The 17,654-nt window shown below is 45.7% G+C and overlaps 1 protein-coding gene across 6 annotated transcripts in view; it reads left to right on the plus strand.

Annotated features, from left to right (window-relative positions):
- LOC101935258 (kyphoscoliosis peptidase-like) overlaps positions 1-16,981 on the plus strand; it is a 32,408-nt gene extending 15,427 nt beyond the window's left edge. For all 6 annotated transcript variants that reach the window (XM_042855610.2, XM_065597285.1, XM_065597286.1 and 3 more), the window contains 2 exons: positions 1-21; positions 10,072-16,981. The exon at positions 1-21 is cut by the window's left edge and continues 170 nt beyond it. In XM_042855610.2, coding sequence (XP_042711544.2) covers positions 1-21; positions 10,072-11,387 — 1,337 coding nt within the window. In that variant the 3' untranslated portion in view covers positions 11,388-16,981. The remainder of the gene's footprint in view (positions 22-10,071) is intronic.
- The last annotated feature ends 673 nt before the right edge of the window (positions 16,982-17,654 follow it).

Consider the following 17,654-nt stretch of genomic DNA (forward strand, 5'->3'; position numbering starts at 1 on the left):
ACCGCTCCCTTCTCAAAACAGGTAAATGCAAAGCAAGGACCTCCGTTTACAGCCACTGACTCCTGGATCCTGATGATAAGGTGATATCTTTTTGCAGATATGGGGCCCAATTCAGGAACGGGGTACAAGCATGTGCTTAACTTTAAGCACATGCATATGTCACATGGAAGCCAATGGGTCTTAAGCAAGCGCTTAAGTGCTTTCCCGAATCAGAGCCATTGTGTGGTACGCTGACTGGAGAACCAGGAGTGAAGATGCCTGAATTGTACTTAACCTGGGCATGTCACTTAAGCCCTTCTGTGCTTCAGTTTCCCCATCTCTAAAGTAGGTACAATATTACTTCCCGATCTCACAGTACAAATAAGTTCTACTTAATTATTTGTAGATAGCTGTAAGACCCCTGAAACATCATTTCAGTGTTCACAAAGCACTCTGCTATAGGCAGCAGCATAACAAAAAAGTGGGACATGAGTTTTCTTTCTTCTAACATTGCTGGTGCAGCGAGATTACAATATAAAGGATGATTGAAACATTCCTGTCCTATTTCTTGAGGGAGAAGGGTTTTTCCCCAATCAGTGGTAGTTTTATAGCTTTCTGGGTCAAATACACTATGACCTTTACCTGCCTGAGAATCCTGTGTGTAGCTAGTTAGCTTTCCCCGTGTCCATCGTCCTTGGCAGTCAGTCAGGTTTTTCTGCCATATATTTTATCAGCCGGGAAGGCTTCTAGGGAAAAGTAATCTTAGAAATTATTACAAGGCTTAAGAAACCGTTCTGAAGAATCAGTGGATTGCTAACAAAGCACAACGTCAAGCTTTTGATCAAGAGGAGACATTTACCCGGAAATCCAAGTCACGCCATATTTCAGGAGGTCTGGGCTTTGCTGATAGTGTTGGGCATATACCTTGAATCAAAGATAGAAGATATAGCCCTCCTTCCCCCGACCCCCACAGCGCTTTACAAGTAATGAAGCCTCACAACAGCCCTGTGGGGTAGACATGTGTTACTACCTCCCATAAGTGTTTGGCCAAGGCCAAACAGTGGCAAAGATGGGACCAGAACCCAGAATTTGTGCATTTCAGTCTCCTGCTCAAACCACCAGACAGGCTCCCTTCCCTACTTGAGTGATGTACTGCTCAAATACAAAATTAACCTATGCATAGATATGTACTATACATATGCATACAGAACCCAAGCATGATGTCAAGTATCAGGGGGTAGCCATGTTAGTCTGTATCTACAAAAACAACAAGGAGTCTGGTGGCACCTTAAAGACTAACAGATTTATTTGGGCATAAGCTTTCGTGAGTAAAAAGTGAAGAAGAAGTGAGGTTTTTACTCACAAAAGCTTATGCCCAAATAAATCTATTAGTCTTTAAGGTGCCACCAGAACCAAAGCATGAGTTATCCATTCTTTTCATTTTAAGTATTTAGATAATTATATAATTTCATAATCATGGACTAACTCGTCTGATTAACAAGTGGGTTCAATTCAATTCTGCCACCTCTGCTCATGTTAAGTAGTTCATTACCATGCAACCAGGCCCAGCATGCATAGGGATAGGCATTCTGAGGCACTTTGAAGACGTCCTTGTGTTAATACAAATCGATATGTACAGTGGACCACCAAGTTAATGCTAGTTAAGGTTTATATAAAGTCAGGAAGAAAAGCATGGTTACAAAACTCTCCCAGATATTTCACCATGCGGCGTATAATTTACAGAGCTAGTCAAAATTTCTCTACTGAAACATTTTCCAGCTGAAAAATGGAGTTTCACCGAAAACAAAGTTTTTCACAGGAAAACATTGTTTTTGATTAAATTTTGTTAGTTTTCACTGGGGAAATGTCAAAATGAAATGAAAGGAAAAAGTTTTATTTTATATCAAATTGAAATTGTTTGGCTTGGTTTTTGAAAAAATATTTTCAAATTGGAAAATTGCAACCTTTTGATTTTTCCTTTCTCCCAACTTTACCACCACTGAATGCAACAGAATGAAGGAGGTTTAGTAAAAATCCCCAGGGGAAAAAAAAAAAAACTATTTCCTTTTTTTGTGGTCCCCCGCCCTTTTCCCACTCTAACTTTTGAAAAGGTCTACAGTGTTGAAAAAGTTAGAAAAATTAAATGCTAACTTTGCTAATCGGCAACGTTTCAAAAGTTGAGTACGTTGTTAAAGGTTGCAGAGTGGCAGAGTTCCATTTCTCCCTTTTCTGCTTTGTAACTTCTCCAAAGTTAGATAAGTTTGGAAAAAATTAGAGTGGAAAATGAAAAATGAAAAAGTGTGTGTGGGGAGGACGGGACGGGGAGAGCTCCTAAATATCATTCTATTGGCTTCAGTGAAGAAAAGGAAGAGAAAGGGGAAAAAGTAAAAATGTCAAAATTCTTTTAGCATTCAAAAATTTGAGCTGAAATCAAAACTTCGTTTTGAAGTAGAAATTTCTTTTTTTTTTTTTATTTCACATTTTCCCCATTAAACCTCAGAACATTTTAAACATGTTTTTTTACAAGGATACAAATGGGGTGAGTGACCAACTCTAGTAATTTAAGTACTAAAATTATGCTCAGCAACCAGCCCCGTATCATGAATACGTTTAAAAGCCAAATTGTGAGCTACACCTTAAATAGGTCTTCATTTTATGCATATGCAAAGTTAAAAGTATAAAAAAATATGGAGGCTAGTGTCTGAAAATGTATTCTTAAGAGTCTAAAACGATGTCAGTGCAAATGCGTGTGAGGTGTCTACTACAAAGGCTGCCCATTTCTCCCTAATAGTTCAACACCAATGGCCAATATTGTCACATGTCACTATTAGTTTGTCTCCATATTTGGGTACTCAGCTTGAGATACCTCAAAGGGACCGGACGCTCAGAAAATGCTGAGCATCGACCCTTTACATATCATGCCCTTTTAATGGCTAGTGTTATTTTGCACCAGGAGTAACCGAACAGAATTTGGCCCTGTGAATTTAACCTTTTCCTGTACTAAGTCAGTTAAGTGGCAGATACCTTAGATACAATAGCAGAGAAAGTTTTTTTAAACAACATTTTTAGAAATTAAAAACATGCCTGCACTTTATGGGGGGGGTGTTTTCCTGAGCAATCCAACACACCCCCTGAACATCTGTAGTGTTACCCTGGGTTTTGCTGAACCCAAATCTCTTGGTAACTTTACTCTTTGTGAGTAGGGTTGCCAGCTGTCTAATCACACAAACCCAAATACCCTTGCCCCGGCCCCTTCCCCACCCCCCGCTCACTCCAGCCCCCCTCCCTCTGTCGCTCACTCTCCCCCCAACCTCACTCACTTTCACCGGGTTGGGGAAGAGGGTTGGAGCCAAGGGGTTCGGAGTGTGTGGGAGAGGGCTCCAGGCTGAGCCTGGGGCCGGGGGTTGGGGTGCAGGCTCCGGGAGGGAGTTTGGTGTGGGAGGGTGCTCAGGGTTGAGGCAGGTGGCTCGGGGTGTGGGCTCTGGGAGGGAGTTCGAGTGTGGGAGGGTGCTCAGGGTTGGGGCAGGTGGCTCAGGGTGTGGGCTCTGGGAGGGAGTTCGAGTGTGGGAGTAGGTTCCCACCTGGAGCAGGTGGCTCGGGGTGTGGGCTCTGGGAGGGAGTTTGGATGCGGGAGGGTGCTCAGGATTGGGGCAGGTGGCTCGGGGTGTGGGCTCTGGGAGGGAGTTCGAGTGTGGGAGTAGGTTCCCACCTGGAGCAGAGGGTTTGGGGTGTGGGCTCTGGGAGGGAGTTCGAGTGCGGGAAGGAGGGTCAGGGCTGCGGCAGGGGGTTCAGGGTGTAGGCTCTGGCCAGGCAGTGCTTATCTCAGGCAGCTCTTGGAAGCAGCAGCCTGTCTGGTAGCGGCTCCTACGCTCACGGGCGGTCAGGTGGCTCTTCGCGTTGCCCCTGCCTGCAAGCACCACCCCCGCAGCTCCCATTGGCCACAGCTCCCCGTTCCCAGCCAATGAGAGCTCTGGAGTCAGCGCTCAGGGCGGGGGCAACACACAGAGCCCCCCTGGCTGTGCCTCCTCCTAGGAGCTGCTGCTGGACGTGGCGCTGCTTCCAGGAGCAGCACGGAGCCAGGGCAAGTAGGGAGCCTGCCTTAGCCCTGCTATGCCACCGCACTTTTAGTGGCCTAAAATCTCCCGGATTGGCTTCAGTAGCCTCCAGGAGATTGAGCCCTATTCTGGGAGGCTCACGGCCAATCCGGGAGTGTTGGCAACCCTATTTGTGAGGCGGTGGCAGGAAATAAATCAATCGGGACACGGCCCGTCTGGCCGATAGTTGATGCAAGCAGGCAAACAAACGTGCGTTCACTCAAAGCTTCTGCTTTATTTAGTCTCCAGGATTTACACACGTCGCAACAGGTTAGGAGAGCACCCCACATTAACCCCGGATTAATATTTACCCGAGGACTTGAGGAGGTCTTGGGTGGATGTCTGTAGACTGCCAATGGCCAGCCTTCCGTCTGCAGGGGAACTTGAGGTGTCCAAGAAACGGTCAAGGTTTTCCAAGTGTTCATGTATCCACCGACCTCAGATCTCTTCCTCCTTTAATACCCCAATTGTTAGTATTACATAGGTTAGTCATCAGAAAAACTGCTGAGCAGAAACTAAGCTAAGTGTGGAGTTTTCCAGCCTGTCAGGCAGAGAATTTTCTATCAGTTAACCAGCTGTATTTCACATAGCACTAGTTACTGTTGGCCGACTTTCCATCTTGCACTACTGTATTCTTCAGCAAAAAGCTCGAGTCAGGAGGGTACAGGGTCATGTTTACATCTCACGGTCACTCACTTCCCTCTCTGTGTGTTAGTTGTGCGAACGTTACACAAACGGCCTTTCTAACTGCTTTCAGCAATGAGTATAACAACTGGTATTCCGGCTGCGGGCAGTGGTCCAGGCATGTTACTAAACTCTGGCCTATCAAAAGAATTCCCCCCTCCTATGGTAGGATAGGGAATTAAAATACATATATGCAGAAACTGCATTGGAACTCATCTGTGGTTTCACCTGCCTTCTCCTATATAAAGCAATCTTCAGAACACCAATGGAATAAATTCAGTATTCCCCAGATATGTTTCAAACGTATCCTTTAATTATCTTTTAGAGTTTCCCTTCCAAAGCAGAATGTGTTGTTCTCTATATCTCACCATCTTTGGCTTAGTTGAAAACAATGTTCTTTTCTTTCTGTCTGTTTAAAAATCCTAATATGATTCACCAGGCAGGGCAGCAGCTTAGGAAACTGACGTTGGCCGAATTTAATAAGCAAAACTGCAGTTAATAAATTCTGTCATCAGTAAGGTCTCCGATGGAGACTTGCCAGAGGATTATTGTTTGTACTTACTGCATGAGCCAAGCCACAACTTTAACAAATCAAGGCAAAAAAAAAAAAAAAAACCCCCACAAAACCCAGCCACTTCACACTTTTCACACGTATGTTGGGTATTTGTGACAATACCAACACTCAGGATTTGCACTAAAAATGTCCATTAATTATTTTGATAACAAAAAGCTTCTTTTTATATGAAAAGCTTTTGAACCTAGGGCAGCTCTCCTATACTATGTTATAATTATATTGTTTGAATGCTTTGAACATCAACAATTTCTTACTTACGTTTCACGAACTTAAAAGATGTAGTAAATTCTGATGGGGGCAGCACAGCTGCCCTGAGGCAGCTGCATTTAACAGTGGGTTGAATAATCCAGGTGTATGCGGGACCGCATTCAGCAAAGCGCTTCAGCATCTGCTTAACTTTATTCACATGCTTAAATCCCTTTGAGGCCTATGGAACATACGCATGTGTTTCAGCACCTGGCTGAACCAAGATCACAGGCAGTATAGCACTTCGATAGCCTTCAGGAGTTAAAGGGACTTTATAGCTTTGATTCTCTACAGCCTTTCATCTTGTCTCATATTTTACACCTATGCAGAGAGGGGGGCGCAAAATGCGATTAAACCAGGATGTTAATGTTTAACTGCACAGGGGTAAATAACTGCTGATGGAGTGAGGTGACCTGCGAGTTGCTGGAAGGACTCTGAGAAGTATGTTATGTCAGCAAATTCAAAAGAGTGCAGCTTGAATTAACTTATGGAACCCTCAAACGTCTAAACATCAGAGACATCCAGACCCCATCATCCCACACTTCCAAACCAAGAAAACGGGTCCTCTTATCCTACAGCAATGGCCAAAGTGTTAAAGGCCTTTATTGTTTTAGTTTTCACCAAAAAGGTTAGCAGTGATCAGACGACTTACATCAAATGTAAATGGGGTAAGCTCTGCGGCTGAAATAGGGAAAGAACATGTTGAGAATTACTTAGACAAGTTAGATATCTTCAAGTCAGCTAGGCCTGACAAAATACATTTTAGAATACTTAAGGAATGCTCTGTAGAGATCTCTGAGCTATTATCTTTAAGAACTCATGGAGGATGGGAGAGATCCCAGAGGACTGGAAAAGGGCAAATAGAGTGCCAGCCTATAAAAAGAGGAATAAGGACAACCCAGGGAATTATAGAATCATAGACGTTAAGGTGAGAAGGGACCATTATGATCATCTAGTCTGACCTCCTGCACAACGCAGGCCACAGAATCTCACCCACCTACTCCTGTATCAAACCTGTGTCTGAGCCATTGAAGTCCTCAAATCATGGTTTAAAGACTTCAAGGTACAGAGAATCTTCCAGCAAGTGATCCATGCCCCACGCTGCAGAGGAAGACGAAAAATCCCCAGGGCCTCTGCCAATCTGCCCTGTAGGAAAATTCCTTCCCAACCTCAAATCTGGCGATCAGCTAAACCCTGAGTATGTGGGCAAGATTGACCAGCCACCACCCAGGAAAGAATTCTCTGTAGTAACTCAGATCCCACCCCATCTAACATCCCATCACAGGCCACTGGGCATATTTACCGCTAATAGTCAAAGACCAATCTTATTATACCATCCCCTCCATAAGCTTATCAAGCTTAGTCTTGAAGCCAGATATGTCTTTTGCCCCCACTGCTCCCCTTGGAAGGCTGTTCCAGAACTTCACTCCTCTGATGGTTAGAAACCTTCATCTAATTTCAAGTCTAAACTTCCTGATGGCCAGTTTATATCCATTTGTTCTTGTGTCCACATTGGTACTGAGCTTAAATAATCCCTCTCCCTCCCTGGTATTTATTCCTCTGATATATTTGTAGAGAGCAATCATATCTCCCCTCAGCCTTCTTTTGGTTAGACTAAACAAGCCAAGCTCTTTGAGTCTCCTTTCATAAGACAGGTTTTCCATTCCTCGGATCATCCTAGTAGCCCTTCTCTGTACCTGTTCTAGTTTGAATTCATCCTTCTCAAACATGGGAGACCAGAACTGCACACAGTATTCCAGATAAGGTCTCACCAGTGCCTTGTATAACGGTACTAACACCTCCTTATCTCTACTGGAAATACCTCGCCTGATGCATCCCAAGACCACACTAGCTTTTTGCATGGCCATGTCACATTGGTGGCTCATAGTCATCCTGTGCCTGGTCAGCTTAACATTGGTACCCAGAAAGATAGTGGAGCAAATAAGTTTGTAAGCACTAGAAGATAAGGTGATAAGTAACAGTCAACATGGATTTGTCAAGAACAAACAATGTCAAACCAACCTAATATCCTTCTTTCACAGCGAAACAAACATTGTGGTTGGAGGGTGGGGAGCAGTAGATGTGATATAACTCAACTTTATTAAGGCTTTTGATACAGTCTCACATGAACTTCTCATAAGCAAACTAGAGAAATATAGCTTAGATGAACCTGCTATAAGGTGGGTGCATATCTGGTTGGAAAACCATTCCCAGAGAGTAATCATCAGTGGCTCACAAACAAACTGGAAGGGCACTGAGTAGGGCCCTGCAGGAATCTGTCCTGTGTCTGGTTCTGTTCCATAAATGGTTTGGATAGTAGCATAGAGATTACACTTATAAAGTTTGAGGATGATACCAAGCTAGGAGGGGTTGCAAGCAATTTGGAGGACAAGCTTAGAATTCACAATGATCTTAAACTGGCAAAATGGTCTGAAATAAATAGGATGAAATTCAATAAACACAAATGCAGAGTACTACACTTAGGAAGGAATAATCAACAGAACAAATACAGAATGGGAAATGACTGGCTAGAAAGGACTGCTGTTGTAGCCATGTTGGTCCTAAGATATTAGAGCAGGGGTCGGTAACCTTTCAGAAGTGGTGTGCCGAGTCTTCATTTATTCACTCTAATTTAAGGTTTTGCGTGCCAGTCATACATTTTAACATATTTAGAAGGTCTCTTTCTATAAGTCTATAATATATAACTAAACTATTGTTGTATGTAAAGTAAATAAGGTTTTTAAAACGTTTAAGAAGCTTCATTTAAAATTAAGTTACAATGCAGAGCCCCCCGGACCGGTGGCCAGGACCCGGGCAGTGTGAGTGTCACTGAAAATCAGCTCGCGTGCCACCTTTGGCACATGTGCCATAGGTTGCCTACCCCTGTATTAGAGAGGCAAAGTGGGTGAGGTAATGTCTTTTATTGGACCAACTTCTCTTGGTAAAAGAGACAAGCTTTCAAGCTTACACAGAGCTCTTCTTCTGGCCTGGGAATTGTACTCAGAGTGTCACAGCTAAACAAAAGGTGGAACAGACTGTTTAGCATAAGTAGTTAACATGTATTCTAAGGGACCATTCAAGGCGATGTGGCCCATTAACAGCCCTGCAGTCATGGAGCAAAAAAAGGGGGGTTAATGAGTTACAGATTATGATAATAAGCTATAAATCTAGTGTCTTTATTAAGCCCAGGATAATTTTAATGTCTAGCAAAGTTATGAATTTAAATTCCCAGGCTCATCCTTTGAAAGGACCGTGCAGGTTGCCTTTGAGAACGAGGACTGAGAGGTCAGATATGGAGTGATCACTTTGTGGCAAGTGTTTGCGCACAAGTGATGTGGGCTTTTTGTTTTTGTTTTTTCATGATAAAAAATGCGTTCATTTGAGCGCATACTGATTGACTGGTTTCACCCACACAGTTGTTATTGGGGCATTTACTGCACGGATAAGGTACACTGCTGTTGTGATAGGCATGCGTAGGATCCAGGGGTCTTGAACGGAGTCCTGGGTAGCTATAATTATATGTTTGTATTGCAGTAATGCCTTGGAGCCCCAGCATGGACCAGTAGTCCACGGCACTAGGTGCTGTACAAACACACACACTATCCATCCTCCTAAAGATCTTTCTCTCATTAATAATGCTTTCTTCTAAAAGATATTCTGCCTCTGCCTTAAAATACAAGATATGCACACGTATCCGTGTCAAAAGAAAGTTAAAAAGCCAAACAAGAAAGACTCAGAAAAGGAAAAGTAAGGGACGCAGAGGCGTAAATTGCCTCAGGCAATCTAATAAATTTGCACAACTCCTCTGTGCTGTGTAGCTGACCTCTAAGCTGTATCATCAGAACAAACCTCACCCAGGTCATTCGTCAGGTACGCTCTGTGAAACTCCTGCATTTCCCCTCCTGCTGGTTTAGAGCTGCCTCCCAGACAACAGCGCACTGAATTTTTTTATTTAAGGTGACAACCCCCCAAAAAGGGTGGGAACTTGTCTGATTACAGTCTGGCTGACTGCTGTGGGATTTTCTCCCAGCTGTGCTGCAATCCTCTGAGCTTCCCAGCTGCTATGATAGCAACACGCCAGATCTGCCCCTCCGATTCCTGCATCCCATTGGAGAGCTACTGTAAAAGTAATGCTCTGGATGGGACACGGGGTTTGTCACGTAAGTCTAATAAGTTCAGGGAACAGCTCCCATTAACAATGGGCACTCTGGAAAACGACCTAATAATAACACTAAAAGCACTTTCCATGTGTAGACCTTGAAGTGCTTTACAAGGGCCAGGGGATTTCTTCACTCCCATCTAACTGGTGTGGAAACAGGGAGCACTAAGAGGAGAAGTGACTCACCTGCTCAGTAAGGGCTGGGTGTAGAACCCAGATTTCCTGGGTGTTACTGATGTTACTAAAGAGAGAGGCTTTGGGCTGAGAATTAAGTTTACTATGATGCTCACACTGAACTATGATCTTAAGTGTTTCACCCCTTTCCCTTCCTACAGAACACGGGGAAGCAACAGTGTCTCTGAGGAGCACACATCCAGCAGAATTTAGCTACCATCTCTCCAAGCTCTGTGGCGACGTTAGCGAAGAAGTGTTAGGCATGACTCACGGGCTGCTGACGGTGTCTGAGAAGAGCATGACTCTCAAAGTTTTCCCCCCTACGGAGGGCTTGTTTGAGCTGATGGTCTTTGCGCGCCCGTCGGATGCTCAGAACCCCTATAGCTGGGTGTGTTCCTATCAGATCAAATGCCTAGAATCGCATAAGAAAGAACTGCCTGAAAACCCCTTTCATTTCTGGGGCCTCCATCCAAAGGGGAAAGACTTTGGGATTGAGGAATGCAACTGCAGAGAGGACCTGATTGTTGTTGCAACAGGAACTTTGCTGTTGACACTACAGACATCTAGACCCTTGCTGGCCACGTACCAGCTGGTGAATAAAGATCTAGACACCTCCCTGAGCACAAAGTGCCTGGCCTCTCAAGCAGAGGAGGAGAAGCTGAGTTGTCACGTGCTGTGTCCTTTTCTGGGTTACTACAGGCTCTCTGTGTTTGTGAAAGATTTAGAAGGTGACCTCTTCAAAAACGCAGCCAACTTCCTCATTTGTTGCTCTGGTCCCATCAACCAGAACGAGCTCTTCCCCTCTGGCCTCAGCATGCACTGTGGGACAGGGATCAGCACCGGCTGCAGGGGCTTTTCTAACCCCAGCCACCCTGCCGCCATCATCAACACCAACCAGGGTAAGTGCAACATCACGTTCCACACCCGGGCGGACACCGAAGTGACCGCCATCCTGAGTAAGGACAAAGTCACCAACACCAAGTACCCCATGGAGAGATACATCCTGCTCACCCATCTGGGAAACAAGGTCAGCATCTGTATCCTGCTTCCTGAATCGGGCCTCTACAAAGTGGGGCTCTTCAGCAGGAACCAGGACCACAAGGACTTTGCTCACGTCTGCGACTACGTCGTCCGCTGCTTTTCCGAGCCACGGTGGCTTCCGTTCCCCCGAGTGTACAGCACGTGGAGGAGAGGCTGCATCTTGCTACAGCCCAGGACGGGAGTGCTCCAGGAACGAAGCTGGATCAAGTTCAGAGTCAAGCTGCCAAAAGCCTACAGAGCTCTCGTGGTCGGGCAATCCAGGACTGAACTGCAGCCAACTCGCAGCAAGATCTGGGAGGGGGAGGTATACACCGGGCTCGCTGGGACCGTGCTCAAGCTGGCGGTGAAGTTCAGTCAGCACTCCACCAGCATGGATGTCATCCTGTTGTTCGATGTGGAAGGCAGCTCCCCCAGTTCAGAGGGGGCTTCAGGGTAAATGATCCAGAGATACGGGGAAGCTGGAAATGATCAGGAGAGTGATGGAAGCAAGCGAGAAGCTCTCAAAATTGAGGGGCTCTGATAAGACACAGAAATAAGTCCAAAGTACCTGCACGTCAGGTGGCGTTGCAGAATTGTACATTGCACATCACTTCCTGCAAGATATGCTTAGAGATGATGCAGCAATTTAATTAGAACCAGAACACTGAAGACTCCTAATAGTCTACATGTATCGGGGGAAACCGTTGTTCGACGCCTCTCCAGGAAGATTGTTTTACTGCTTATTACCAGATTGAATAATGGTTCAGCATGTTTTATTTGACATTTCTTCAAGATCTTGGGAATTAACAAGGTTTTCTTCCTCTTAAGAGCAAAACAAAAACAAACAAACAAAACACCTGGCGCCAAAAGCATCAGGTGGTAGCAATATTTTTAAATACAAATATGTATAAAGGAAGTTAAGCATTTCCTGATGGAGTCCATACTATCAAGGGAGAATGTGTGTCATTTTTAACTGCTGCTTTAAAATTTCTTCCAGGAGCTGAAGAATGGAGTCTACCAGTCCTTCACTAGCCAGCATGATGTGTAAGTGTCGTGTACATGTGTGTGCTGAGGATTTGGAATGAGAGCTGGGAGCGGGTACAGCAGTCAGGAAAGCAATTCCTTGGCCTAGATACATCATATAAATAATAAATAATAATCATATAACAGACACCCTTGTAGCAGAGCTAAGAACACTGCACTGGCAGCTTGCTACATATAACAGAATGGATTCTACTAGTCTCATATTCTTCCAGAACACGTGTATCATTTATAAACACAGAGTAACTACATCACCAACCACCAAAATGCAGCCACCTCTGGGGTGGTGCTAGACAATTTAACGTTGCACAACAATATTATGTGACAGTTTTGGATAGGAAGAGCTGGCAACTATATCCAGCTGCACCTCCAGAAGGACTCTTTAAAGCAGAGTTTAGCTCGGCATTTCCACCTTGTTTGAACATAGGAACTGACCCTCTTTTAGAAGCTGCTGTCATTGCTGGGGGACTAGAGAGGGCAAGAGCGATGCAGTGGGTCTCTGCACAACATCCAGTGAAACCGTCTCCGCACCCACTCTGCACTGATGTTTTAAATGGAAATTCTGGCTGCAATACCTTCGCATGAGTTCTAGGGTTATTTCGGGCTGCTTTTAAAGAAACAGACAGGGGGCACTACCCACTGTTATTCAGAGGCAGAATGTTCTGTTTGATTTACTGAAGAAGTTGGATAAAAATGGCTTTTACTTAACTTCAGCCGGCTTTTCCAGGGCATGGAAAATAATCAAACATCTGAGCTGGTACATCGGTGAAAGCCAAGGGCCCCATTTTACAGGAGCCGAAGAACTAAATGGGAAAGCACAAAAGTCCTGGAATAATAGGGAGAAAAGCCTGCCAAGGAACATGATACAAGGATAATTATGAACCGAGATGGATCTGCCTGGGCAGCATACACATTGCCAACCGGCTAGAGGCATAGAGCACCTGGCAAGGAAGGAGATGTGGCCAGGGCCACTGAGAGCAGGTTCGGGCCCCGGTGAAAAAAATTTTTCGGGACCCCCAGCAAGGACGGAGCGGCTAAACAGGGCCAACGAGAAGGGGGGGAAGCTGGGCCCCGGGCCCCCTTCCAGACCGCCAGGCCCCGGTAATTTGTACTGGCTCCCCCACCCCCCACCCTCGTCAGCCCTGGGTGTGGCTGTGATGACAAGTATCTGTCAATAAAGTAGGTCTCCCAAGATGCACATGGGCATTCGTTACACATTTAGGTTTCTTTTTCAAAAAGATGAGGATCAAGGACAGACGCTGCTCACACTTACGCACAATCCCACAGTGGGCTTGTAAGGACAGACCGAGAACAGAATTGGGTCCAGGGTGCTAAAGATATAGTTCAAGGAAAGTAGGAAACCACGTACCCCAAAAGGGAGAACAGTCAGAGTACCACAGATACAGGACAGCCTATAAATAATTGGGTAGGGGAGGGAATCGCCACTGGAGATGGGAATGTTTGAGACCCTGATGGTTTCTCAACAGGTGCATCCTATCAAGAGGATTTTCCTTTGGTTTTGAAACAATGGGCTGAATTCTCAGCTGGCATAAATGCATTGAAGTCCAAACCGGGCAGTACCGCCTAATGGCAATACTCTGGGCTGTGTCACACGGCAGCGAGAGTCAATGACTGGGAGTAGGGGAACCTGGGCCCTTCCTGCTCCACAGGGTTCCAAGCCAGGGCCCAGTAAATAGTAGTTCAAAATATGATTCCAAAATATGGCCACCCCAACGCCTGATCCCGGCCGCATGGGGCCTCAGTGGCTTCTTGGCAGGAGCCTGCACTACACAACTACTCTCCTGCTCCGTCCACCTAGACTGAGCTGAACTGCTCCCTTTTGAGCTCAGCCTCCACTGTGAGTATGCCCTGCAGGGGCAGCTGGGCAGGGCTTTCTGGGCCCACAGCTGCTCCTTAACCCTTCGCAGTACACCTTGATTAAACTGAACAGGATGGTGCCACTTTATACCAGCTGTCGATCAGGCCTAATATTTCCCCTCTTCCCCCAAAAAAAATCAATTGAAGAAGAGGGAAATGAGCTGCCCAAGCAGGCCAGACAAGGTGATCATAACGGTGCCTTCTGGCCTTAAAAACCTATGAGTCACCAAGGACATTTGATGTATGTCATGTTCATACTCTCCTCTGTATAAAGGAGATCTGTCTCCTTTGTGCACCAAACCTGCATGGTATTACCCTTCACATGTAAGGCTTTCCCTTCTGCTCAGATCCCTTTTTGTGGGAGTCACTTGGCTGAAATGTCACCATTTATTCTACCTGTCTCTCTCACAAAGATTATTTAAAAGCGCTAAAGCGCTTAAAATTGGATAGTTAGAGAGGAGTACAGAACTGGACCAAAAGAGCAACAGAAAAAAGGGGTATCTAGTCAGAAAAAGAAATGATCTCACAGGCTCAAATCCTGCAAGCAGATCTACACAGGCAGAGACGGCTCAGGAGGCAACATAGCCTACAGCTCAGGGTGCCGCCCTGTGAGTCAAGTAGGCTGGATTCTAGTTCCAGCTCTCCCATTTAACTGGTGTGTGACCTGAGGCAAGTCCCTTCATTTCCCTGTGCTTCTGTTTTCCCTCCCCCTTTTGTCTAGTCAATTTTGTAGACTTTAAGGCCAGAAGGGACCATTAGATCATTTAACCTGACCTCCTGTAGAGCACAGGCCGTTCCATTTCACCCAGGCAACCCAGTGTTGAGCTCAGCAACTGGTAGGTTTGACTAAAGCACGTCTTGGGGTTGGGCTAAAGTGCATCTTCCAGAAAGGCATCCAGTCACCATAGATCTTCCTGTGGTAATCTGTTTCAGTGGCGATTCACCCACACTGTTAAAAAGGTGTGCCTAATTTCTAGTTGGAATTTGTCTGGCTTCAACTTCCAGCCATTAGTTCTTGTGCTGCCTCTCTCTGCTTGACCAGAGAGCTCTTTCGTCCCTGGTATTTTCTCCCTGTGAAGGTACTTTGACACTGTAATCAAGCCATTTCTCAAGCTTCTTTTTGATAAACCAAACACACTGAGCACAAAGTGTCTCATGAAAAGGTATTTTCTCTAACCCTCCGGTCATTTTTGTGGCTCTTTTCTGTATCCTCTCCAATTTTTCAATGTCCTCTTTAAAACGTGGACACCAGAACTGCACACAGTATTTGTGAAGCTGCTCATGCCAAGGCCCCTTGGCCTCTGAACACTGACAAAAGCACAGCTGGAATCCAGATTGGCTCACCCGTGTATTAGTGTTGTTAAAATGGTATTCGATTTATAAAAAATGTATTTAGACTTTATGAAATGCTTGTAAGTTGCTGCATGCATTAATCTCATTTATAGTCTTTGTACCCCGTGTTATAAAGGTACTATTTAAATGTTTTCTCTATAACTATAAAAGTGTTTGCAATGAAACTGGAAAACCCCTGCAGTCATTAGTTTACCACAAGAGATGTCATCTCCTGCCCAACAAAAGAAGGACTATAGACATCAGAGAAGCCATTGTGGACCACCAGTGGACAAAAGACTATGTTGATTGCTCCCTCCACATCCATGAAGAGGAGATGTGCATGAACGCTCATCCCATCGGCTTGAGCTCTGGGGAAAGGGAATAAAAATCCCAGTCAAGAAGAAATTATTATCCTTGTGCTGCTTGGACCTCAGGGAGAGGGCAAGACTTCTAAGCATAAGCAAGGGATCCCCGGCTGTTTAGCTTACGTTAACCCTAAAGGACTCACAGCTTGCACATTACAGCAGCTTCTATCGCTTTTTGGAATCTAAGGCCTTGTCTCCACTGCAGAGTTTTGTCTCCAAAAGGCAGCTTTGGATACACCGCAATGCCACTTTTGGTGACAAAACTCTTCAGTTTCAACGACAAAATAAAACCACCTTGACGAGAGGCATAAAGTCTTTTGCAGCAAAGTTAAAACAACAAAGTATCAATGTAGACACTCCCGTTCATTATGCCACCAGAACTGGCCTCCCCCAGTATCCCACAATGCCTGCCGTGACCGTTCTGCGCACTGATTTGAACTCAGCTGTCCTGCGGGCCTGCGCCCCTCCCCTTTCAAAGCTCCATTCTGACAGCTGAACCTGCTGCTCGGCGCCAAGCAACCAGGAGCAAACCATTAACATGGAACACTCCTGCTCTCTCCCACGCTACGAACACAGAGGCAGGCAGGGACAGAGGTGTGTGTGTGAGTGTGTGTGAATGCTGTGCAGAGCCAGGGGCTGAGGTCAGGGGTGCCCCTCTCCCCCAGGACTGGTTGCTTCCGGCAGCTGTCTGAATTTACAAGACAGCATGTAGACACACTCACTCTCTTACAACACACATTCCCCCAACACACACACACTGTGTCTCTCTCACACACCCTCCCACTCTCTCACACACTGCCCCAACACACAGTCGCCCCTGCACACACACACACACACACACTCCCTGTCTCACACACTCCTCCCCACCCCTCACACTTCAGTTTAAAAGCCACTGGCAATCTAGTAGGATACCCATGGAACAATGGACTTGAAAAACTTGCATCATGTGACGCTGTACCTGCCCCATGAGGCATTGCAAACCCTTCCCAAAGCACCCTGCGGCCAGTTGCATAGTGCACCGCTCTATAATAATATATGGAAATATCCTATCTCCTAGAACTGGAAGGGACCCTAAATGGTCATTGAGTCCAGCCCCCTGCCTTCACTAGCAGGATCAAGTATTGATTTTACCTCAGATCCCTAAGTGGCCCCCTCAAGGACTGAACTCATAACCCTGGGTTTAGCAGGCCAATGCTCAAACCACTGAGTTATCCCTCCCCCCACAGCTCTCTATGTTGATGCAAGAGCTCCTAGTGTGGACATGCTCCGCTGGCACAAGGAGTATAGTGTGGACTTGCAAAGTGCTTTAATTAAAATGGCATAACTTTTGGCGACAAATCTCTGCAGTGTAGACATAGCCTAAGACTGTAACATTTGTGTGTGTATGTTGACCTGCTTTAACCTTGTAAATAACTCATTTATTTTTCCTAGTTAATAAACCTTTAGTTCGTTTATTATAGGATTGGCTACTAGCCTTGTATTTGGTGAGAGTTCTAAGGTGATTAGGCAATTGACCTGGGATAAGTGACTGGTCCTTCGGGATTGGGAGTAACCTGAATATTGTTGTGATTTTTTCGGTGTAAAGGACCATCTATATCAAAGGCAGGCTTGTCTGAGTGGCAAGAAAGGTGCCCAGTGGGACTGGCTGACTCCACATTAAGGTAGTTCCAGTGCTTGAGGAGTTCACATTTGATACTTTGGGCTGGTCTACACGGGGGGAGGGTGTCGATGTAAGATACGCAACTTCAGCTACGAGAATAGCGTAGCTGAGGTCGACGTATCTTATTTCAACTTACCTCCCGGCGCGGGATCAACAGCCGGGGCTCCCCTGTCGACTCCGCTTCCACCTCTCGCCCTGGTGGAGTTCCAGAGTCGACAGGGATTGATTTATCGCGTCTAGATGAGATGCGATAAATCAATTGCTACTCGCCGATCCGGTGGGTAGCGTGGACCTACCCTTAGTTGATTAAATCTAACCATAGAACCCACATCCAGTTTGGGGTTTGTGCCCTGGTTTGTAACAGTCTGCCCCTGAGATTGGCATTCACAGTCGGAAGCGACTCCAGACAGTGGGACAGCCACTCCAGAACTGGTCTCACCAATGCCAA

The sequence above is a fragment of the Chrysemys picta genome, chromosome 5 (assembly GCF_011386835.1).
Source record: "Chrysemys picta bellii isolate R12L10 chromosome 5, ASM1138683v2, whole genome shotgun sequence".
Classification (NCBI taxonomy): Eukaryota; Metazoa; Chordata; order Testudines; family Emydidae; genus Chrysemys; species Chrysemys picta.